The sequence below is a fragment of the Drosophila albomicans genome, chromosome 3 (genome assembly GCF_009650485.2).
Source record: "Drosophila albomicans strain 15112-1751.03 chromosome 3, ASM965048v2, whole genome shotgun sequence".
In the NCBI taxonomy this organism is placed as follows: Eukaryota; Metazoa; Arthropoda; class Insecta; order Diptera; family Drosophilidae; genus Drosophila; species Drosophila albomicans.
In genome coordinates, this window is record NC_047629.2 from 47,288,330 (window position 1) to 47,312,573 (window position 24,244).

The following is a 24,244-nucleotide window of genomic DNA, read 5'->3' on the forward strand; positions in this document are numbered from 1 at the left end:
GTACATGTATGGATGTATTTATACTAATAAAGAAACTTTTAGTTCGTTAATACGCTTTTATGTTATGATACTTGTTAAAAATAAGTGTAATAAAACCAAATTTCCATTTTGTTTTACAAAGTTTTATTCAATTAAAAAAACACAACTTATGTTAACTAGGCTTAAGATCTTATTCAAATGAGAGCCATCTTAACGGTGGGTTATTCAATGTTTCTGGAGCCATGCACGGTAAGGGTCTAGGATGAGGGACCATCTGTTCCTCTGGCGGAGTGGGCGCATACATTCTTTTCGATTCAGCCATGCGTTGATTGTGACTTTCGATCTGTTCATTCAGCTGTGCATCCTCGACCTGGGCACGTCCTTCGTCATATTCCAAGCAGGCCACGCCATCCAAGCGTTCCAGATCCACCCAGCCACGGAAACGCACGCACACACCGTTCATAATGAAACTGGAACGCAAGTGAACTTTGTTGCGCTCCTTCTCAAAGTCGCACTCCTGCTCCGTCGCATAGGGATTGTGATTGGCATTGAAGTACAACTGCAGATTGGTGCCAGACGCCAAGAATGATAGCTCGGCGTATCCCTTGCGACAATCAGTCACAAATCGCATCCTTCGCTCGTCGATGGCGCGTTCCCGGTAGCCAGTGTATCGCACTTCGCTCTCGCGGCTCAGGCGGCGGAAAAGTTCGTCACTTTCGAACTTGGACTTTTGATTGGGCACCACTCGCGGCATGCGGAAGATGAAGCGAGGTCTGGGTGGCTCAAACATCGGTGCTTGCTCATAAGGCGGCATCATGCCAGCCAAGGCAGCGTCTCCAAGACTCTGATGATGATGATGATGCATTTCACTGATATATGATACTTCAGATGTTAACACTTTGATGTGCAAAAGCAGACTGATATCTGGACAGAAGAATGGCTTGATTTATATATCAGTTGAGTGCATAGAGCATAGGTACCTGCAGTGTATAGTTTTATGATCCACGGCAGCAGCTGTCATCACCGTAATATACAAATCCTACCTGTTACGGTGTAATACTTCGTCCCTAACAGCTGCGCAAATTTTTGAAAATGTAACTGATTAGTTTTTGACCTTACCAGATGACAGGTAAATATGAACTTGCTTTATGGGTTAACACTACAAACAGATATCGTTTTTTATTGCGAGCATAGAATTTATTAATTTGTATTGGAATTGCGTTTTATAGTTGTATATAAACTTACCTCTGCAGAGGTAACAGACAGAGCTCTGACGTCTTCACAACTTTTGAAAATGTAACTGTTTACATTCTGGCGTTGCCAGATGGCAAAAAGCGCTCCACTACCACTTGGATCACAGGGTGACACACGCAAGCAATAAACAGCTGTTGTTTTATGTTGAAATCGTTGTCGCAGTCGCAAAAGTTAAATTTGAACAGTTTTTATTGAATTTATATTGTTTAATAAACATATTGAAAATGTCTCTTGTTGCATACGCTGCAAGTAGTGACGAGGAATCAGAAAACGAAGAAGAATCCACCGGCACACAAGTGGAATTGCTAAAACAGCCAAGCAACAACAATGTGACAGCCAAGTCTGGCGTCGTCGCCAGTGCTGGACACATAAGTGACGACGACGATGATTATGTACCACGAGAAGTGTCGCTGCAGGAGCTTAAGCCGCCAACGGCCAGTGGCCGGCTAACGCTTGCGCTGCCCCAGCCCAAAAAAGCAGTCCAGCCAATGCACGAGGAAGCAGAGGAAACGGAGGAGCAGCAAGTAACGCAAGCATTTGCCAAATTACCAACGCCGCGGACAGCTATCATAGGGAAAGCTGCAGCATATATCGAAGAAGTGGACGATGAATTTCTGCACAAAAAGGCGTCGGCAGGTAGCGAAGCGTTGGAAAAACCGCCGCCACCGCCAGCAGCTGGAAAAACGCGTGTCAAGATCACCATACCGTCACTAAGGGACTTCGCTGATGTGGATAAGGAAAAGGCGGAAAAGCAGCAGAATAATAGGCAGCAAGTCAAATCCACAAAGGGTTGCGGATTGCTTAGCATATTGCCGCAAGCGAAATCCGAGCGAGATTTCAGTAAGAAAGAAAATGACACAATAACGAAGCCAAGTACAACTACTGCTTCTGCTAAGCCTGCCTTTGTGCCCGACACTGTGAAGCAACGACGCGCAGCGCACAACACAGAAGGCGTCGATGGCGTCAAGACGCCACAGCCTCCCGGAAAACAAGCACAAAAGAAACCTCCGTCCACAATCCAGCCCAAGGCAGCACTGGTCAGCGTTAGCGACAGCGATGATGACGACGAGGATGGCTCTGGTGACTTCTTCTCACTGCACAGCGAACATAAATTGCCTGAGGTGAGCAGCAATGAGATTAGTGCTCTGGTGGCCAAGCGGGCGGAGCAAATGGTTGCAGCTGGCAACAAGTTCCTCGAGGAGCAGAAGCAACGTGAAGCTGCTGAAGCGGAGGCTGCAGAATTACACTCGGAGGAGATGCGATTAGCACAACAACGCTATCAAGAGCAGCACCTGAATGCCGAGGCCATGGATGCGCTGGTGGGCAAGAATGCCAAGCGACGGCGCAAGGAGGCCAAGGACATGCAGGTGATTGAGATCAGCGGCACACAAGTGATGCCCGATCGTGATGAATGGATGCGCACGGCGTTGGCATCGGCGACGACTTATCAACCCACCGGAGTGCTGACGGATGAGGAACCTGTAGCGGGCACAAAAAGGAAACATCAAATCACCTATCTGGCGCACAAAGCGAAGGCCAACGAGGCCGAACTCCAAGCGATGTGGTCCGCAAATCGACAAACTCGTCGTGCCACTCAAAGCAAATATGGCTTCTAAATGTTTCCATTTTAATATTGTTCATGTACTATTTTCAATTACAATGTAGACTTAATAAGAATAAATTTATAAATAAGTTGAATTGCTCATTTGAGCCAGTTTTCACGTTGTCTCAACTGCCCGGCAACATAGACAATGGCTGTGCAGAGTAGAAGCATCAATGGAGCCATTGTCACATAGATTGGAATCTGTTGTGGATACTCGAGAGTCATGCAGATCATCACTTGAGATGTTATCGTAAGCAGCACACCGCCGATATTCCACTTGTAGAGAAAGAGCAAATCGGTGAGCCTATTGAGATTGCGCCATTTGCGTATAAACTTTATCAGCACATAGATGATGAGGATGCAGTCGAAGAACCAAAGCGGCGTAAAAGTGACGAACCAATTCCATGTGGTGCGTGGATCTAGGCGCAAGCAAAGCAGTATTAAGAACACCAAGACGATAAACCAAGTGAAGAGCGCCCGATGTGCTAGCGTCATGATTTAAACGTTTTGCATATTCCACCCACAACAAATAAAATTGTCACAAATAAACAAATCTTTGTGTTACTTTAATCGAAGTGTGACCATTAACACAATTTTTATTTTTTTTTTTTTTTTGTTTTAAGTTACCACCCGACCCATGGGCAGGGGGGAATTATTTGGCCGCTCCCTAAGCACCCGACCGAGAACTGGTAGATGCCTTTATAAGGTGAAAAACGCCACGAAAAATTGATTGAAGTGCTCAATCAGAGGTCCAAATTTGCTTCTTTTATGAAATCTATGATAGTTTTAATGTGCTCGACATTTCCTTCCTTCAAGAGAGCGTGAATGTTGTTGTGTGTTCCTAGTGTTGGGTAACGTTGGCGTACAGTATCGTATTTTGAACAGCTGAGGATTGCATGTGAAGCGTTATCGATAGCTCCACAAGTATCGCACAAGTCGTCCAACGTGACATGCATTTTGAAAAGAGTGGCCTTATCGAAGCCGTTACCACTTAATAAGCGATTGATCGTTTTTATGTCTTTTGGTTTCATATTGAATTTATTGTTGGAAAACCAGGGTTTCTTGATTAAAGCTGGGAAGATGTCACAGAAACCTCGAGGTTTGCGAACTACGAAGGAGTTGTACTCCTCTTCCCATTCCAGTTTAATGCGTTTGTATATCTCGTTGATTGCGTCTTTGACTGACCAGTTTAGCAATGTGAAGCTGCCTTCTGTGGGTGCGTTTTTGGCTGCATTATCGGCTATTGTGTTTTGTGGGATGTTGGAGTGTCCCGGAATGTAATGAATTTCTATGGACTTTAGATGGTGATGCCGGTTTATTTTTTCAACGATGCTGGCTGCAATATGATTGTCGTGGATTGTTTTGCATAGGTTGATAATGCTATTTTTGCTGTCCGTAAGAATAGCGACTCGAGGAAGATTGTTGAATAAGGCGAAGTCAAGTGCTTTGTCAATTGCAAGGAGTTCGGCAGAGAGTGACGACAGTACTTTGTCTGTGTAATAACTAGCTATGTGCTTTGACCTCTCGTGCCAAAAAAAGGCTGCACTCGAATGTGTTCTTGTAACAGATCCGTCCGTAAAAAATAGCTCAAAATTATTGTTTTTTAAATGTCCAATTTTTTCATTAAATAGAAGGAGAATACTAGAATTGCAAATTGATTTTTTGTTCTTTGCGGAACCTTTAAAAAAGTCAGTAAAGCCGGTCAGTTTTTTGCAATGGGTAACAGAGGATTCAATTCCCTCGATATGCTCAAGCACGTCTGCGAACTGTCTGTATGTTTTTGTGTAACTTGTGTTTATGTGGGGACTGACACATATTGTTTTTCTTGCGGGGAGGTTTAAGGCAAAGACTTTAACCAGTTCCTTTGCAGTTGTGAATTTGTAGCGATAGAGTGGAGGCAATTCAGCAGCAAGATGGTAAATTATTGGGACGGGTGTGCACTTTATGAGTCCCAGCGCTTTTCTTAACTGGCAATTTGCGTGGCTTTGAATCTTGGACAAAGCTGATTTTCTGAGGTTGCTGAAGGAAGAGCATGCATATTCCAATTTGCTTCTCATGTATGCCTTGTAAAGAGTTAGGCTTTGTGACGGATGAATGCCGAAACGACAGCCGCTTAGGAGCCGCAGGAAAGTACACGCTTTTGATGTCTCAGAGATCGTTTGGTCAATGTGCGCTGACGAGGAGCTAGACGCTGACACGACTCTACCAAGGTATTTGATTTGGCTGACTTCTTTTATAGGCCTATTTTGATGGAAAATGGGTAGGGGTCTTCTCTGAGTGCTAAAGTGAATGACGTTGGACTTGGCTGCGTTGAAATGAAGGTCTAGGCTATTGCAAACAATTTGAAATTCATTTATCTTTTGTTGAAGTAGATCGGATGCTGAATTGAAATCTTTGTGAAAGCAAATTAAAAAGAAATCGTCTGCGTATTGAAAAAGTGTGCAATTTGGGCCATTTAGATCGTGGAGTCCTGCCGTGTACAAATTAAACAGAGTTGGACTAAGGCAACTACCCTGACACACACCTTTACCAATTGTAACTTCACAATTTCCCTTGACTAGCGTCCTCCTGCGTAAAAAGCTAGCAATCCACTCGACCAAATGCCTATCAAAACCTAGTTCGTTTAGCTTACACTGGAGGATGTCTATGTTTACACAGTCAAAAGCTTTTTTTAGGTCTAGACATGCTGCTAAGACTTGATACTGCTTGGACTTCAGTGATTGAACTTTATTTATTAGATCATTGATGCACAAGGCTGTAGATCTCTGGCGGCGAAAAGCGTATGATCTTTCTGGGATTATTAAATTCGCTCGAATATGCTCCTCCATTCTTTGTTTTACTAGCCCCTCTAGTATTTTAAAAGGGACACTCAATAGGCAAATCGGTCTGTAGTTGCTTACTATTGAGGTGTCCATACCTTTCTTAGGGATGGGGACTACTCCAATCTTTCTCCAACTTTCAAGAATGACGCCCATGGACCATTTCTTGTTTAGCATCTCCAGAAAACAGCATTTCCTTCTGTGATCCAGCTTTTGGATCATTTTGTATGAAATGCCATCAAGACCTCTGGCAGAGTTGGGATTTCTAGCATTAACAAATTCATTGAAGTCCGATAAGTCGAAGGGTAGATTACGAGGGTCTGTGTCTTCTACGCCGTTGCTAACTATTTGGGGGGCACATAGGTCTAGTGGTGTCTACTACGCTTTGAAGAAAGTTTTGATCCTCTTCTTCCGTCCATTTATTACCAATTCTTTTAACTTTTTTGTAGTTTTTTATATTTTTAATTTTGGCCCAAACATTTGAAGCTGAGGAAAATTCGTTCACAAATTCTTGGAAGCTGGACTTTCTGCGATTTTTGACTAGATTTTGAAAGTTTCTATCTGCTTCAAAAGCTTTCAGTGCGTCTTCTCTCTTTTTTGTGCTGTAAAACTTTTTCCTGCAAGCATTTCTTAATCTAAACAATCTGTCTACTTCTGAGTCCCACCATTTCTTTGGCTTATATCTATTTTCCGAACTAATTATAATAGTGTGCTGCTTTGTGAGTTTTTTAACACTCACGCTTAGGTCCTCTAGGCTGGTGAATTCACACTCAGCGAAGGCATCTGCGATTTTGTTATGTAAAACTTTCCTATGTGATGTTGCTGTGGGAAGATTGTCAAAGCAGATGAATATTGGGAAATGGGGGCTGTTTGTAATGCGTACATCGTGCGCTGACCATCTAATATTGCTTGCTCTTGAGTTGGTAAATGCTAGATCTAAGACGGAGGATTGGTTTACGCTACGGGAAAATGTGGGGAACCATCATTTAGGCAAATAAAGCCCGCGTCCATGGCAGCATCTTCCACAAGTTGGCCTTTGGAGTTAGAGCTTGGGCTACCCCAGGATGTTGACTTGGCGTTTATGTCTCCCGCGACTAGAGAAGGGTTATTAAGACCTGCTGAAAATTGAAAAATACTCTGCAAACCAAGTCCAACATCCGCAGCTGAGGTGGAGGGGGAGGAATAGATACTAAAGATATTTAGATTGTGTTTCAAATTTAGCGTTTGAATTCCAACGCATTCGATTTTGGTAATGGGATTTAGTATCTTAAAGGTTATGTTGTTTCTAATGTATATTCCTACCCCTCCATATCCGTCTTCCCTAGGCTTGCAATAAAATTTGTAATCAGGTATGCTACAATCGCTGTTGTCCATAACCCAGATTTCAGAAATAATAGCTATGTCTATGTTGTTGTTGTCAAGGTACATATATAGAAGTTGTTTGTTGTTGTTGTAGGTCAGGCTTTGGATGTTGAATTGGAGGATCTTCATGATGATAGGACGTTTCCAAGAGAGAGTTGGCTAGCTATTTTATATGCATCTATCTCTGCGTTGGCTGAATTTATAAAATCTCTAAGCTCCACGAGAAAAGCTGAGAAAAGACTGGTTGTGGTGTCCTCTCTGCACTCAGTTACAAATGCAGCAATTTTAGTGCCTAACTGACTGAGTTTCTCCTCAGCAAAGAAGTGGTTCGGGCTGGCTGCTCTCACTGGTGTAGGATTTGAAAAGGATTGGACTGGCGTACTCTGAAGTGAAGAATTTGAGGATCTGGCTGATCTAGGGTTGCCTGTTTGCTTGGGTAGCTGTGGGAAGTTCAACGCATCGAGCGGAGGGGGTGAAGCTTTCTGAAAAATGGAGGGGAATTTAGTTTTTACATCCTTTCTAGACATATTTTCGGAAGCCATTATTTTTTTAATCGAATATTCTTTTATCCTCGCCGGACAATTTGGGTCAGTCGCCACATGCTGCTCCTTGCAGTTGACGCATGAGGTTGGGCCGCAAGGCTCCTGCTTGTCATGTGCAAGGCCGCACCTGAAACATCTGGCCTTGCTCTTGCAATGTTTAGCCAGGTGGCCAAACCGGAAGCAGCAAAAACACTGGCAAAAATAAATGAACGGCTGAACAGACAGTCTAGAGTACATAAGCTTTATCTCTTTAGGAATCACTGCTCCATTAAACCACAGTTTTACTCGTCCAGTCGGGATAAGCTGTCCGTCAATTCGAGATTTTTTCATTATGCGTTCGACTTGGTCTATTGTGATGTCAGATTTAATGTTTTTTAAAATGTCGGAATCTGAAAGGTTTAAAGGGATATTGAAAATAATGCCAGCCGTGTTTACTAGGTGGCGAGGGATCTTCGGCTCGTAGCAGCCTGCAAGTAAATCGCCACAGTAAGCCAAGTTATTAGCGGCCTGCGCCGAGTTGCAAACGACTTTGCACCGTCCGTACCCCATCTTCTTAATCTCCTCTATGCCCTCTATTTCTTTTGACGACAGAAAAGCCGCCAGCTCGATGGAGTTTATGGCTCCGCTATTTCCATTTAAATTTTTTTCAAGATATACCGCGTAAGGGCCCTTGTGGTTTTCGTTGTAAGAGTATCCATTTACATTTTCTTTGCTAGTTCCGTTATCCGTGGTGATTGTTGGTGTTTTTGCCTTTTCCGTTTTATTCTGCTTTGTTGTTTTGTCCGTTATTTCTGAGCGCGTGGCTTCAGAGCTGGTCATACTTTTTTTATTGGTTTCTTTTGGAGTGTTCATTTTGTTGGATTTGCCGTCCAATTTTGAATTATTTATTTTGAAGAAGCCGAATTGATTGCAGTGGCAGTTGTTCGCCTGGTGGCGATTCTCCCACTTGAGTTGGACGTGCTGGCCATGATCGCGCCTACAAATTCTCCTATTCCCCTTGTGCCTGTGGGCTAGAGAAAATAGTGGGAAAATAGGGGAAAAACCGCTGAAATGATCGAAATGAGCTGAAAAAGGGACCGAAAGAAAAAGCGTCCGCGCAGGATGATAGCTAAACGGAGACTAAACAACACAATTTTTAAAATATACGTTTTAACGACAATGGCAATTACCCAAATACAGAAACCTTAAAACTCGTAACACCTAGTTGGAATTGTATAGATATTCAAAATTTCTTTGTATAATTCGATTTTATAATTCTCATATTAGCATTTTTAGGGAAAAAGCAAATAAGCCCTTTAGCCCTTTTTGTTGTTTTCACAATTTATATACCAAAACAAAAAACAGCTGTTTCCATGCTAGAGATGGGCGAAGAGATCAATTAATATATATCGATATCGCAATCGATAATGTATGCTGCAATTTCTGACGGCAGGGTGACAACTCTGCAAAACTGCTGGACAAGAAGAAGATAATTGACGTGTCACTTGAAAAATTTGTGCAATTGGTGTGTGTTTTTACTTAAAATTGTTAAATATATTAACAATTAATTGTCATATATAGTGTAGTATCTCGCCACATGCACTAACGCATCCTTTTATTTCAATTGTTTGCAGAAAAGTGCACGGCAGGAAATAGTTAAGTACACGTAAAGTCAAACGTCAAACGCCGAAATCAATTGAGGAGACACCGCCACGGCAGCAACAAAATGTTGACCAATTTCGAGTCAAAATCGGCCCGTGTCAAGGGCTTGTCGTTCCATCCGAAACGGCCATGGATTCTCACCAGTTTACACAGCGGTGTCATCCAGTTGTGGGATTATCGCATGCACACCTTGCTTGAGAAGTTCGACGAACACGATGGCCCCGTTCGTAGTGTGGCTTTTCACCAACAGATGCCGCTATTTGTCTCGGGCGGTGATGATTACAAGATCAAGGTGTGGAATTACAAGCAACGCCGTTGCATCTTCACACTGCTGGCGCATTTAGATTATGTGCGCACAGTGGCATTCCATCACGAGTATCCATGGATCTTGAGTGCCTCCGATGATCAGACTATCCGCATCTGGAACTGGCAATCGCGCAACTGCATCTGTGTGCTGACCGGCCACAATCATTATGTGATGTGCGCCCAGTTCCATCCCACCGAGGATCAGATTGTGTCCGCATCGCTGGATCAGACTGTGCGCGTCTGGGACATTTCGGGATTGCGCAAGAAGAATGTCGCCCCAGGCCCTGGAGGACTCGATGAGCATCTGAAGGGTCATCCAGGTGCCACAGATCTGTTCGGTCAGGCCGATGCTGTGGTCAAGCATGTGCTAGAGGGTCACGATCGTGGCGTCAATTGGGCCAGCTTCCACCCAACACTGCCTCTGATTGTATCCGGTGCCGATGATCGCTTGGTCAAGCTGTGGCGCATGAACGAGTACAAGGCTTGGGAGGTGGACACTTGCCGTGGTCACTACAACAATGTGTCGTGTGTGCTGTTCCATCCACGACAGGACTTGATCATTTCCAATGGTGAAGATCGCAGCATACGCGTCTGGGACATGACGAAACGTCAGTGTCTGTTCACATTCCGACGTGACAACGAACGTTTCTGGATTATGGCAGCGCATCCCACCCTCAATCTCTTTGCAGCCGGTCACGATGGCGGTAAGATTGGAAGATGGCTTAAATCACATAGTTTTCAATGCTAATCTAATATTTCCCCTGCCTAGGCATGGTGGTCTTTAAGCTGGAGCGTGAGCGTCCCGCCTACGCAGTCCATGGCAACATGCTGTACTACGTGAAGGATCGCTTTTTGCGCAAACTGGACTTTACCACCACCAAGGATACGGTGGTGATGCAACTGCGTCCTGGCAAATCGCCTGTGTACAGCATGTCCTACAATCCGGCGCTTAATGCCGTGCTCATCTGCACACGCACCAACAATCTGGAGAATAGCACCTATGATCTGTGCCAGATACCCAAGGACAGCGAGAGTGAGCGTCAAAATGAATCGGACAGCAAACGCAGCTCGGGCATCACAGCAATTTGGGTGGCACGCAATCGCTTTGCGGTGCTCGATCGCAATCAGCAGCTGGTGGTGAAGAACTTTAAGAACGAGGTGACCAAAAAGATACCCACCTTCTGTGAGGAGATCTTCTATGCAGGCACTGGCATGTTGCTCATTCGTGACCCAGAATATGTGACTCTGTACGAAGTGCAACGTCTTGTGTCGGTGGGCAGCATTAAGTTGGCCAAGTGCCGCTATGTTGTGTGGTCGCCAGACATGTCGCTGGTCGCTTTGCTCTGCAAGCATTCGGTGACCATTTGCGATCGTCGTCTGCAGTTCCTGTGCACCGTTCAGGAGAATTGTCGCGTCAAATCCGGTGCCTGGGATGAGTCCGGTGTGTTCATCTATACGACCAGCAATCACATCAAATATGCCATCACCAATGGCGATCACGGCATCATTCGCACCCTGGATTTGCCCATCTATTTGACACGTGTCAAGGGCAATCAAGTGTTCTGCTTGGATCGCGAGTGTCGCACCCGCGTGCTTCACATTGATCCCACGGAGTACAAGTTCAAGTTGGCGCTGATTCAACGCAAATACGACGAAGTGTTGCACATGGTGCGCAATGCTCGACTCGTTGGCCAGAGCATCATTGCTTATCTGCAGCAGAAGGGTTATCCCGAGGTGGCTCTGCATTTCGTCAAGGATGAGAAGACACGCTTTGGCTTGGCTTTGGAGTGCGGCAACATTGAGATAGCATTGCAGGCGGCCAAGGCGCTAGATGACAAAGATTGCTGGAATCGTTTGGGACAAGCTGCTTTGCTGCAGGGCAATCATCAGGTGGTGGAAATGTGCTATCAGCGCACCAAGAACTTTGACAAGCTGAGCTTCCTGTATCTGATCACTGGCAATCTGGAGAAGCTCAAGAAGATGAATAAGATTGCAGAGATTCGTAAGGATGTCTCCGCACAATATCAGGGCGCCTTGCTCCTAGGCGATGTCAAGGAACGCGTCGGCATTCTCAAGAACTGTGGCCAACTGTCGCTGGCCTATCTAACAGCCGCCACAAATGGATTGGATGATCTGGCGGAGACCATTGGTGCCAGCATTACCGACGAGGGCAGCTCGTTGCCAGAGATTAATCCAAATGCGCAATTGTTGCAGCCGCCGGTGCCCATTCAACAGCTGGAGACCAACTGGCCGTTGTTGTCCGTCTCGAAGGGCTTCTTCGAGGGCGCCATGGTGACGCGTGCTGGAACCAGTGCCACAGCACGCCAAGCGCTCAACATCAATGCGGATGCCGCGCTGCTGGATGAGCATAATGGCGGCGGCGATGGCTGGGGCGCCGATGCTGATCTGGGCTTGGGCGAGGACGATGATGGCGATGAGGAGATGCACGATGCTTTGAGCAACGATGAGGCTCAGGATGATGCTGCTGGCGGCGGTGGCTGGGATGTTGGCGATGATGATTTGGTGGTGCCACTCGAATTGGCCTCCAAGATTAAGGCCTCGGCACTTGATAGCAACTACTATGCGGCACCCAACAAGGGTCAATCCCCAGCACAACATTGGGCCAACAACTCGCAGCTGGTGGTGGATCATGTGAAGGCGGGCGCCTTTGAGAGTGCCTTCCGTCTGCTGAACGATCAGCTGGGCGTCGTCAACTTTAAGCCCTTCAAGTCGCTCTTCCTGCAGAACTATGCGGCCACTCGCACCAGCTACACGGCGTATCCGAATCTGCAATCGCTGTCGGGTTATCCGCTGCGCAATGCTGGCGAAACGAATCCCAAGCAACAGCGTCCCGCATTGGGCATTAAACTGAATGAGTTGGTGTCACGTCTGCAGGCCTGTTATCAGATGACCACCATGGGTAAATTCAGCGAGGCCATCGAAAAGTTCCACTCCATACTCATAAGTATTCCGCTGCTGGTGGTGGACACCAAACTGGACGTGGCCGAGGCCCAGCAGCTGCTCAAGATCTGTGCAGAGTACATTGTTGGCCTAAAGATGGAAACTGTGCGCAAGGGCATGCCGAAATCAACGCTGGAGGAGCAGAAGCGTCTCTGTGAAATGGCCGCCTACTTTACACACTGCAAATTGCAGCCGGTTCATCAGATTCTCACGCTGCGCACTGCGTTGAATATGTTCTTCAAGCTGAAGAACTACAAGACAGCCGCCTCATTTGCCCGTCGTCTGCTGGAGCTGGCTCCCAGGCCAGAGGTGGCGCAGCAGGTGCGCAAAATTCTGCAGGCCTGCGAGGTGAATCCCGTTGATGAGCATCAGCTGCAGTACGATGAGTTCAATCCATTTAATATCTGCGCCATCAGCTGGAAGCCGATCTATCGTGGCAAACCGGAGGTGAATTGCCCCTTCTGTGGCTCCTCCTATGATCCGCAGTACAAGGGCAGCATCTGTGGCGTCTGCGAGGTCAGCCAGGTGGGCAAGGATAGCATTGGATTGCGCATTTCCACGCTGCAGTTCCGTTAAACGGAACGGAACGAAACGTTACGCATTAATTATTAATTGCCTTAGTTATAATGTTATAATACAATATACGACAAATACATTGCAATCATTATTCAAATGTGAAAGAGCTTTTCTTATTTATCCAAAAGGATTTAGAAGACATAAGCATGAGAGCATCAAATTTGAAAAATGAAGGTGCTCGATTTAATCCTAAATTTGATATAAACAATTTTTTTACTCACTTTAAATGTTTAGTTTAATTTCAAGATTACAAAATTTTAATCCACGGTCTGCTGCTATCTAAACTTGACGGCAGCTTTTCTTACTGTGCTGGGGAATTCTCTCGAAAGCCTAAAGAGCTATAATCTCAATTTTTTCGTTACAGTTAAAAATAAAAACTCGCTTCATTTTGATTTTTAGCTTACTTAGTGTATTCATATGATTATTATTAAGATTAGTGATGCAATAATGCGTTAGTCATGGTTCGAGATATCGGAAATTTTTATATGCGTAAGTTTATTGTGTAATTTAAATATAAATATGTACGTCACTAACATTCACATTAAATTGTTATGTTTGATACCATAAAAGTTAAGTAGTATTTGCATTAATCTTACTAGACGCTAATTACTAAATCTAAGAGCATATTCGAATCATACATTTATATCTAATCGTAATCCCATTCAAAATCTGTGTGCTTTGGGTTCTGGTAGAAGGAGCAACTTTAGTTTTCCATAAAGTATTGAGTATTTGTTGCGAATTGAGTCTCATGCTGCTGTTGCTGGTGTTGATGCTGATGCTGTTGTTGTAGCTGTAACGACGGCGACGCCGATGCTGCTGAGGCTGTCGACGAAGCCGTCCAAAAGTCTAACTAACGTCTCCACATACTGGCGCCCACACCAATGCCGCCGGATGCGACGCCCCGTCGCACAGCCTCCATCTCATCCTGGCGATTGTCACGATAGGCGCGCTTGGTGTCCTCGAATTCGCGCAGTCGCTGGTTGTAGCGATCGATCTGATCACGTAGTATGGCATCCTCGTGCATGGCCCGACGTTCGTCGTACTCCAGACAACCAACGCCATCCAAACGCTCCAGATCGAGCCAGCCCCGGAATCGCACACAGACTCCGTTCATAATGAAATAGGATTTTATGTGCACCTTGCCGTGCTCCTTGTCAAAGTCGCATTCTTTGTCGTGCAGATAGGGATTCTGATTGGCATTGAACACCAGCTGCAGGTTCGTTCCAGATGCCACAAAACTGGTTTCCGTGTGTCCCTCACGACAGCCGTTCATGAAGCGCACCTGACGCTCCTCGATGCTGCGCTCCCGATAGCCTGTGTAGCGTATCTCGCTCTCGCGGCTCAGACGACGAAAGAGTTCGTCGCTCTCGAACTTGGACTTCTGGTCGGGCACTACGCGTGGCATTTTGAAGATAAAACGCGGCTTGGGCTGCTCGTAGAGTCCAATTGTGTCGTAGGGTATCATGTTTGCCAGTGCTGCAGCCTCGTTCATCATCTTTGTAAGCGCGTTTTATTATTTGTTATTTGCACTATACACTAGACTCTCTTTTTCGCGCAGTTTTCGCAGTTTCACTTGTTTTTGGCGCTTTTGCTTCTTATTTTTGTAATTTCAATTTGCTGTGCAGGAAACCAGCAACAAACAACGCAGCGTACAACAAAAAATACTTGCGGTTTTGTTATACTAACCGATAAGGTGTGGAGGTCGGTCGATTGACCGATGTTTGCTTTGTACGCCAATTGTCTGGCTACGCTGTGCAACAATGTGTGACCAGCATGTGCATTTTCGGTATATTTGAAAAGCAAGCATGCTGTCACATTGAGTTCACACGCAACGCGGTTGCTGTTTGTTTACAATTTGTTAATTGCATTTAGAATTATTCTTATTAGAATACGTGCTATGAGCGAAGCGAGTCAGCCTGTGGAGGATGCTGGCGACAATGAGAAGCGCCCTCAGTTCGGCACACGTTTGCTTACGGATGATGCCGACGTGTTCAAACACAACGCTTGGTAAATATCTCCAACGAAGATTTGCCAGCAAAACTTGGGAACACACTCGTCTGCGCAAGAAACCAAGCGGCGCTGGTGATCGGATACTTACTGATGCGAGCGAGGTGTTTCAGTTTAATGCATGGTATAAAAGATATAATAGACAATTGATGGGCAATGCCTAAAATTCACTTCACACAGGGACCACGTGCAATGGGACACGGAGCAGGAGGAGGCCGCTCAAGCGGCTGTTGAAAAGAACTCGACGGTGAAGATGAGTGACGATCAGCGGGAACGCTTTCAATCGGATGCACCCAAGTTTTGGAATTCATTTTATGGCATACACGACAATGGCTTTTTCAAAGATCGCCACTGGCTCTTGACAGAATTTCCCGAGCTGGCGCCAAATGAGGCTAACGATAAAACACAAGCCAGAAGCATATTCGAATTAGGCTGTGGAGTTGGAAATACTATTTTTCCCATACTAGAGCTCAGCTCGGAAACGCAACTGCGGGTATATGGATGTGATTTCTCAGAGAGAGCTATTGAAATCTTGCGCAGTCAGCGACAGTTTGACGCCAAGCGCTGTGAAGTCTTTGTTATGGATGCGACAGAGGAGCAGTGGCAGGTTCCCTTTGAGGAGAACTCACAGGACATTATTGTGATGATATTTGTTTTGTCCGCCATCGAGCCGTCTAAAATGCAGCGAGTTCTGGAGAATTGTTATCGCTATCTTAAGCCAGGTGGGCTTTTGCTGTTTCGCGACTATGGACGTTATGACCTGGCGCAGTTGCGATTCAAGAGTGGCAAGTGCCTGGAGGACAATTTCTATGTACGTGGCGATGGCACCATGGTATACTTTTTCACAGAGCAGGAAATTCGTGACATGTTCAGCAAGACTGGACTAAAGGAGGAGCAGCTCATCGTGGACAGACGGTTGCAGGTCAATCGTGGACGTGGTCTTAAAATGTATCGAGTTTGGATACAGACAAAATTTCGAAAACCACTGTAAAACGATCTTGTTGACATAAATATACAAAAAGAAAAAATCATCAAGCTTTTATTTATACTCAAACTGGAAAATACAATTTAATAGCGAGTTATCACTAGCCAGTTAAAGAAGCCAAACCTCATATTTTGCAGTAATAAAAATAATATTGTGACTTTGATCGCTTTATATCAGAAGAGAAATAGAAAAAGAAAAATAGATGGCGCCACATTTGCTAAATCAGCTGTTCAAACAAGAAGTTTTAATTGAAGAAGCAAATGCTAATAATGGGATTTTGTATTTGTCACGAATTCAGAAATAAGATTAACTGATAACTGATTTATTGATTAATTCTAATCAGTTTATTTGTACTATATGTTTTTGAATGTGAACTTTTGTAGGTAAACAACTGAACAAGCAGCTCATTAAAATTGCATTCTACTTGGTGTCAAGACCTAAAAAAAGCGGTTTTGTTAAAATTTTGAAATATAAGAAAAATATTTATAATGTGCTGTGCTATCAAATCAGAGGTATTTGCACTAAGTGTTTGTGCATATTAAGTGCTGAATTTGAAAGTCTTATTATTATAATTCTGTGTTCGTAATAAACCCTTTAACAAGTGAACATTTAATATGAAATATAATTCATAAATAGAAAAAATACAAAGTATTACAAACATTCCTTAGAATATAATGTGAATGTAATTCTTGATCAAATGATTATAATCTTTTGGGCACAATAAGAGGAATATAATAATCAGAATCGAAAATTATGAATTTCTGTAGATTGCTGTACATAATGTTAATAATAAAGAGGAATATTTATAGTTTCTAGATGACCCTCTTGACCCTCTAATACCAGCGTCTAATAATAAATAAAAAGTGTCCATTAGTACCACGGTGTGATGTACATAAGCATCCACTACCATACATGCTGCACAAGAATACTCGCTGAAATGTTTAAAAGCTACTCGTTAAAAACGCGTTGCAAGCTTTTTAGTTCTCGTCCTCCTGCGAAGAGCTTTTTCCCCAAATACACATAACAGTTAGGAAAGCTGCAAGTTTTCGCAGTTGGCTAAAAACGTCGTAAGTGAAAATTTTCCTGGTGCTGCGTAAATGTAACTCATTTTTTATTATTTAAATCTATTAATTCACATGCCTATAAATGTGTTGTTAAATTTAAAACCAACAAACGATAGACGGAAAATAACTTTAAAACAATTAAACAAAAACGCTGCATGTTGATTAAAACACAAGAATTTGGTGTTGTGTAAAAATTTCATTGATTTTTCCTATTGATATAGTTAAAATTTGCAACTTGACAAAAAAGGTTAACAATGCAAACAAAACAATATTGTTCACAAATTAAAAGGAGTCTATAATGCGCCTGAAAGAATGCAACAAAAATTGCAGCAAATACTTGAACATTTAAGTAATAATTGAGCTAAGATTTAACTTAGATGGTGATGGTGGAGGTGGTGTGTGGGTGTTAGTTATGTACTCCGTGGTTTCCGTTAAAGAAAATAATGTAAACTTAAGCAGTCGATAGAATAAAACATAATAGCAGTTATACTATAAATAGTTACAACTATTTTTGTTCTCTGTCTCTATACATCAACAGTTTCAGTTTCAGCACAGAGCCAGTGTGGAATTCCTTCGTAGGCAAAGGCTGTCGTGGCAAGTGGAACCCGCACATACACATACACACACAAACATACACATACCCCCGCAACTGTTGTTAACCGCAGCCAAGTCGTCGAGCCGTGAGGAGACCGTTTTGCGTGTCGTCTGTCTGTGTGTGTGAGTGTGCGTTGAGGTTCATTGACGAATAGTCGAAAAAGCTCCCAAAGACAAGAGAGCGAAAGAGAAAGAGAGAGAGAGCGCAACGGCAAGACAGTGAGAGAGCGAACGAACGAGCGAAGGCATCACGATAACCCAAACAACGAAAGGCCAAAGTTGCTCTGCACCTAGCCCTTCCCCCTTTTTTCGTTCGCCGCAAGCAGCCCCTTAAACCAAAACAGCGCTCAAAAAGCGTGATAGAGGCAAGTGCAATAAAAGCATTCACGGAACACGGACACGTTATTTGGACACGGGACAGGAATATACATATATATAGTCACCGTCATCGTAAATTGAGAGTCCGAGACGCAGACGACGTTTGCAATTTGTTAATACAACAACAATAACAACCACAACAACAAACAGAAAGCAATGTAAGTGATGGAAAATTATCGATTTCTCTTTCTTTTCCTTTTGTCCCCCCTTTAGCATCTGACCAACCAAACAATAGGAAATTATTTGTGTACCCAGAAAGAATAAAAAAATATACATCAAATATAATGATGACAAAATACAAATAGTTTCCATCAAAATTCAACATTTCAATGTTGATGCTTGTCCGTGTCCGTCTCCGTGTCCATGTCCGATTCCGCATCACATGGTATTTTCCCGCACCGCAAAATCGATAAACTTAAAACACACTTTTCTATCGAGGGCCATGACTCAGCGTCATTTGAAATGAATTTGCGTATTTTTATTTTGCAGCGAATTAAGTTATTTAATTATGGTTTTAATACAACTACTACTATTACTTTCTAAGCCGCACACACAAAACCCAAAAAGCTTTTAACAAAATGGGCAAAAAAGACAAGAACAAGGAACAGTAAGTGTCGCCAAGTTAAAACAGACGCCCAATTTGAGCACTCTGCATACCACAAACACATACTCACTTACACACACCCACACACTTATACATAGATCCCTTCAGTACGAAGTAGAAGTGCGTCACTAGCGAATTCGCTGGTACATTTGAGTATAGTGCTAGTTCAACGTCAAACAACGAGTCATGTTTTGGATTGTTTATGTGATGTTTTCGCTTACAACGGAACTAGTACGGTACTAGACACCTAGTCTATAGTCATTCAGTTACCTTCTGTAGTAATACCATTCACTTTATAAAGTATCTGTCTACTAAGTAGATAGTTTGGGACTACTCGCCAGTTAATAACGTATGTATACATTTGTATGTTGTTGTACATCATCATGTGTATGTAATTGAACCCAAGTCCCAAGTACTTAATTTGAGATCTCCATGGGGAGTTGATTAGCAAAACGTCAAAGCATTTGCCAATTTATTGATGACTAATGAGCAATGCTACGCACATTTCTCCACAGGGCGGACGCTGCAGCAGCTGGCGATGCACCACCAACCGACGGCCCACCAGCCGGTGAGGGAGGCGATGGTGAGATTGTGGGCGGACCACGCAACCCGCAGCAAATTGCGGCACAAAAGCGCTTGCAGCAAACGCAGGCTCAAGTCGATGAGGTAAGCACGAGTCGCATTTAGAATACACAACTGATTAACCAACTGATTAACCACCACATCATTGATGACAGGTTGTTGATATTATGCGCACGAATGTCGAGAAGGTGCTGGAGCGAGATGCCAAGCTCTCGGAGCTGGACGATCGTGCCGATGCTTTACAACAGGGCGCCTCGCAATTCGAGCAACAGGCGGGCAAACTGAAGCGAAAATTCTGGTTGCAGAATTTGAAGGTCAGATCTGTGTTTAACTAATTATGTTAATTAACATTAGCTTAATATCAACTTCGATTTCAGATGATGATCATCATGGGCGTGATTGGACTGGTTATTGTGGGCATTATAGCAAGTAAGTTTGTCGTGCGGAAATCCTTAAGATCACACACACTTTCACATACATCAATACTCACAAAAACACATAAGCAGAAACACACTCACACCTACAAGAAAAAAAAAGATACACACACTAATACATCCATCACTCTATCCAAATGAAAATTCCCTTAACATTTTGATTTTTCAACAAATTTGTTAGAAATTTGATTTTGGTTTATGTTTGGAATACACAGAAACTAAATTCGTTTGTTTGTTTTTTCTTTATTCCGTCACAATTTTTTTCTCTAGGTAACTTTATGTAGATTGCTAAACAACTTAATAACATATATATAAGAAACTAGTAACTTAGTTACAATGCAATGCTAAAAATCAACCCAACAACATCAAGTCAAATTCAAAAACTCATTTAACAACCGCTACGAGTAGAGACCAAAAAAACTCACAGTCCAACTGTCAATCGTTCGCTTAAGTACTGAATTTGAAATAGACGCCTTACCAAAATTATCCAAAATTGTTGTCAATTGAACTAATGCAAACTAACAAAACGAAAAAACAAAAAAAAAACTAAATTTACAAAATAACGAACGATCGATCGAGCAATTGCATCCAATGTACTTAGCATATCATGCGATCCAACCAACCACAAAAAAAAGCGTATATCTAAGTATATTAAGAAAAAAGCTTCAACATCATCTGGTTCCATACGATACCATAAACGCACCAGGTTCGGTAATTTGATTTAAGGCAGTGTGTTGTTTTTGTTTTGTTATTTCAACAAGTAAAAGGTCGATTGTGCTCGACTGTAAGATACCCGCTTCCTATTTTAAGCAAAAAATTCACTTGTAAAAGATTTTCGCACTTTAATGACTCCTGAGACTTTTATCCGATCGTAATCAAACTATTATGGAATCATTATTTCTTCGAATTTATATTTCTGAAATCTTAAATTGCTAGAAGTATTGCCAACTTTGATTCGGTCTGAAATCGAATTTTAGACTTGAATATTCTTCTATGCTGTGGGCAGCGGGTATAAATACCCTGTAATAAATGATTTTGTCTTTATTTATGTGTGTTGTTCTCGCTCTCTAAATGTTTTGGGTTGATAGCAACCCCCAAATATCCAATGTCCGCTCAAAAACTTGACAATCGAGTACGGTCGATCAATTTTGGCAACGTTAATTTAATTTCCACCCGTAACTTGTAGTGGATTCCCCCATAGATCATTGTTATTGCAATAGTTAGTCCGTAATTTTGATTGTTTGTTTAATGTCTTGTTTTCGTTTTTATATTGGCGTACTAGACTACAAAACATACAAACAAACAATAACAAATATCCATTGTCTTCCCCCGGATAAATATTGGTAGTATCTGTAGATTGAACATAACCTCAATTCAACTCGGCAAATGCATAAAGTACTGCAGAATTGTTTATCGTATACAAATGTATAATTTTTAAATCCAATATTTTGTTCAATGTTATTTCTTTATGTTGTTTTCAAAACACCACAAAAAAAAAAACCACAATCCATCAGTGTCCACCACAAGCCACCAGTAACCACCACATCCCAAGACCTGTTCGTACCGCCCACGACCACGCCCCCATTTACTATACACTCACAAAATATTTTCCAACAATTGCAGAGAAAGACGAAGAATAAGAATTTGTGCAAGCTTTAGCTTTAAACATAATTAACCATAAGAAATTATCAAATGAAATTCTTTAACTTTTATTATTTGAGGTAAACAGAAAATGAATAAAAATATGCAAATATTTTTTGGAGCATAAAATAATATTGCTAGGCGCACAAATCACTTATCATTTTAATGATTTCAATAAGTTATCTTAGTTAAGTAGTAATAACATATATGTATGTTAGTACATTTCTAAATTTATTAAATCACACTTTAATGGCTTGTTACCAAAAAAAAAATTCTGCAAATTCGCAACATTTCTCGTAGACATGCTGTCGGAGGATGCACCAACAACTGCTTTACAGCAGCCTCAAACATCTTCATCTCTATCAGTACCAGCACCAACATCAGCATCTGCACCACCACACCACACACTAGTTAAATCCGAACCACCAACGACACTCGAGAAAACTCCATTGGCCGAAAATTGACCGATTACCCACCGACTCCCAGAGATGACGTGGTGACAGGACAATAAAAACGCTCAAAACCAACAACAACAATAACAGCTACATCAACAACAATAACAACCCAAACCAACAGCACAATTACTACATCAACAACAACAAGAACAATAACCAAAATAGAACCAACAACATAAACATTTTACACTTTAGTTTCCAAAAAAAAAACCAAAAAAATACAAAAATCGAAAAATACGATTATTATCGAACACTGTAAGCAAAACAGCAAAAATCAAAACAAAATTTACCTGGGCTTATCGATTATCGTGCGCTTATCGATTTCTAATCGGCTCTTTATCATTTTCGCTGCATGTGTGTGAGTTTATCGTTATTGTACGCAAAAACCATTTTTCTTTTTCAATATTTACCGTATATGTGTCCACGTGTGCTTTGTTTTTAATTATGATTATGATTATTATTGATGTTGTTGGTCCTCTTTCATATATGCAACTTATATGGACTATTTCCCTTTAGTTCACAAATGCACCAACAGCTTAATGGGACGAAGAATGCAAATTACAAACTATAAAAAAACAACAACAACAACAAATTAACTGTTAGCTGGGTTTGGGGACAAACATGCTAATAATGTCTACATTCAAAAAAGCTTTCAAATGATAATTTGATAACTAATTCCGCTCATTCATATTGCTTCCGTATACCATAATCCAAGCCTTAATTGAGACCTAGACGTCCATTAAAGTGTAATATACATACATATTTGGCGTATATTCGTATAATTGTATCTATGTCAATTTAAAGACTGAAGTGCCTTCTACTATGCCACAAACTAACAATATCTTTCTCTCTCTCTCCCACTCTTTCTCTGTCTCTTGCTCTCTCTCTCGACACCGCAGATAAACTTGGCCTCATTGGAGGCGATCAACAGCAGCCGCCGCCATATTATCAACAATATCCACCATACAGGCCACCAGCACCAGGAGCCGGTGCACCCGCCCCTGGAGAACAATCGGCACTGGTTGATCATGCAGCTGGGGCAGATGGTGGCGCCGCAGCAGGGGGTGGGGCAGCGGCTGAGCCGGGGCACGGTGGCGTATAAGTAATTAATTACGTATACTAAAGCCAAAACAGCAAAATGTTTCTTGATTACCAACAAAAAAGTCAAATGAAATCTAAAAGCAAACACAAAAGAAAAAAAAACAAAACTCAGTTACACTAGAAAATCTCGAGAATTGCAGAAAACAAAAGAAAAAAGAAGTAAAAGAAAAACACACATAATAATTTCTACGTAAACTTGTACGAAGATTGCAAAAGAAAAAGAGATTGCGACAAAACATTTTAAGTAAAAATTATGACTCATAATATTAATAAATAAATATAATAAAAATCTAAAAGACGCTCCGGACAAATTAAAGTTGTTGCTAATTTGTTTATGGTTACATTATTTCATGCATATACTTATATATAAATAAATATATATATCTATATATAAACTATATGTATATAGTATGCATTATGCATAAACTATATATAATATACATACATATATTGTACTTAATACTAACTTACCCTCTGTGCTGGCAACAAGGAGCGCCAGCCCCAGGCCAATGTTCAGGTTGCTTCCCAGCATTTTCGCATTCGCAGCTCTTTGAACTCAGTTTCCTTAGCTAAACAAAAAAAAACCAAACCCAAATAAAAAAAACTTTCGGAACACACTTTCGAACAAACATTAGACAAAATCTAAGCTTTTGTTCCTAACTAAAACCAAAAACTAAAGAAATATTTGACATGTATAATCCACAAAAAAACGTAAAAGATAAACAGAGGAGAAGGATAAACTTATCTAGAAATAAATGTATTACTGTGCAAGAAAAAAAAAAAACATATTTAAAAACAAAATGAAGGCAATGTAGTCAAATGAAAAGAAGATTGAACAACCAAACAAAAAAAAATAAAGAGAGAGTTAGCAAAAATATACAAGATAATAAGTTGTTTAGTTGCGATTTTCAGTTGAAGGAAAAGTCACAAGAGTAAATGAAATAAATACCAAGCAGTTCAACGATTAAATTAAGCGCTTCTCACACAATTTGTTGATTATATCGTTTTTAATTTGAACAAAAGAAACAAAACAGCAAAGGAATTCTATGTATATTTCAATGTTATGAATAATAATAATAATAATAATAATTAATTAAACAGAATATGTATTTGGCTATTGATTTTGAAAACAAAATGGGAATTACTTAGTGCATATATAAATATATACTATATATATATATATATATACGTTACGATTATATAGGGATTACACTTCATACTTCACTATATAAACATTCGTAAAGATCGATGAAGAAATTCGAAATTGTATGGCAAAAATTCGACACAGTTCTCTTAATACTAGTAATTGTAGTACTTGAATTGTTCAACAACAACAAACATTAACACTACAACAAC

The 24,244-nt window shown here is 41.8% G+C and overlaps 7 protein-coding genes across 10 annotated transcripts; 4 read left to right on the plus strand and 3 right to left on the minus strand.

Annotated features, from left to right (window-relative positions):
* Positions 1 to 134: 134 nt before the first annotated feature.
* LOC117572501 (protein brother) lies at positions 135 to 1,108 on the minus strand. Its single transcript, XM_034255352.2, has 2 exons — positions 960 to 1,108; positions 135 to 903 (listed from the first exon to the last, which is right to left on the minus strand). Exon 2 carries the CDS (start codon positions 842 to 844, stop codon positions 170 to 172), a length of 675 nt encoding a protein of 224 aa, XP_034111243.1. The 5' UTR covers positions 845 to 903; positions 960 to 1,108; the 3' UTR covers positions 135 to 169.
* Positions 1,109 to 1,355: 247 nt separating this feature from the next.
* Positions 1,356 to 2,921, plus strand: LOC117572500 (nucleolar protein dao-5). The gene has a single exon (XM_034255351.2). The coding sequence runs from the start codon at positions 1,458 to 1,460 to the stop codon at positions 2,847 to 2,849; it is 1,392 nt and encodes a 463-aa protein (XP_034111242.1). The 5' UTR covers positions 1,356 to 1,457; the 3' UTR covers positions 2,850 to 2,921.
* LOC117572503 (transmembrane protein 60) lies at positions 2,846 to 3,429 on the minus strand. The gene has a single exon (XM_034255355.2). It carries the CDS (start codon positions 3,329 to 3,331, stop codon positions 2,936 to 2,938), a length of 396 nt encoding a protein of 131 aa, XP_034111246.1. The 5' UTR covers positions 3,332 to 3,429; the 3' UTR covers positions 2,846 to 2,935.
* A 5,519-nt stretch (positions 3,430 to 8,948) lies between these two features.
* On the plus strand, positions 8,949 to 13,107 carry LOC117572499 (coatomer subunit alpha). The gene is made up of 3 exons (XM_034255350.2): positions 8,949 to 9,063; positions 9,173 to 10,210; positions 10,276 to 13,107. The coding sequence occupies exons 2-3, from the start codon at positions 9,265 to 9,267 to the stop codon at positions 13,041 to 13,043; spliced, it is 3,714 nt and encodes a 1,237-aa protein (XP_034111241.1). The 5' UTR covers positions 8,949 to 9,063; positions 9,173 to 9,264; the 3' UTR covers positions 13,044 to 13,107.
* A 304-nt stretch (positions 13,108 to 13,411) lies between these two features.
* Positions 13,412 to 14,735, minus strand: LOC117572502 (protein big brother). Its single transcript, XM_034255353.2, has one exon. The coding sequence runs from the start codon at positions 14,536 to 14,538 to the stop codon at positions 13,894 to 13,896; it is 645 nt and encodes a 214-aa protein (XP_034111244.1). The 5' UTR covers positions 14,539 to 14,735; the 3' UTR covers positions 13,412 to 13,893.
* A 99-nt stretch (positions 14,736 to 14,834) lies between these two features.
* Positions 14,835 to 16,078, plus strand: LOC117568090 (methyltransferase-like protein). Of its 2 annotated transcripts, none has more exons than XM_034248470.2 (2): positions 14,835 to 15,050; positions 15,231 to 16,073. In XM_034248470.2, exons 1-2 carry the CDS (start codon positions 14,941 to 14,943, stop codon positions 16,039 to 16,041), a joined length of 921 nt encoding a protein of 306 aa, XP_034104361.1. In that variant the 5' UTR covers positions 14,835 to 14,940; the 3' UTR covers positions 16,042 to 16,073. The 2 variants fall into 2 exon arrangements, with proteins under 2 accessions (XP_034104361.1, XP_034104359.1); XM_034248468.1 differs by having other exon boundaries at positions 15,020 to 15,174; positions 15,231 to 16,078.
* Positions 16,079 to 17,060: 982 nt separating this feature from the next.
* On the plus strand, positions 17,061 to 23,820 carry LOC117570056 (neuronal synaptobrevin). Of its 3 annotated transcripts, none has more exons than XR_007954930.1 (8): positions 17,061 to 17,134; positions 17,638 to 18,229; positions 18,616 to 18,678; positions 19,191 to 19,341; positions 19,413 to 19,571; positions 19,635 to 19,686; positions 21,633 to 22,042; positions 22,687 to 22,783. XR_007954930.1 is itself a non-coding variant. In XM_034251489.2 (7 exons), the coding sequence occupies exons 3-7, from the start codon at positions 18,650 to 18,652 to the stop codon at positions 22,887 to 22,889; spliced, it is 594 nt and encodes a 197-aa protein (XP_034107380.1). In that variant the 5' UTR covers positions 17,065 to 17,134; positions 17,638 to 18,229; positions 18,616 to 18,649; the 3' UTR covers positions 22,890 to 23,820. The 3 variants fall into 3 exon arrangements, 1 of the variants encoding a protein (XP_034107380.1); XR_004572311.2 differs by lacking the exon at positions 21,633 to 22,042 and adding an exon at positions 21,315 to 21,412 and having other exon boundaries at positions 17,064 to 17,134; positions 22,687 to 22,780; XM_034251489.2 differs by lacking the exon at positions 21,633 to 22,042 and having other exon boundaries at positions 17,065 to 17,134; positions 22,687 to 23,820.
* The last annotated feature ends 424 nt before the right edge of the window (positions 23,821 to 24,244 follow it).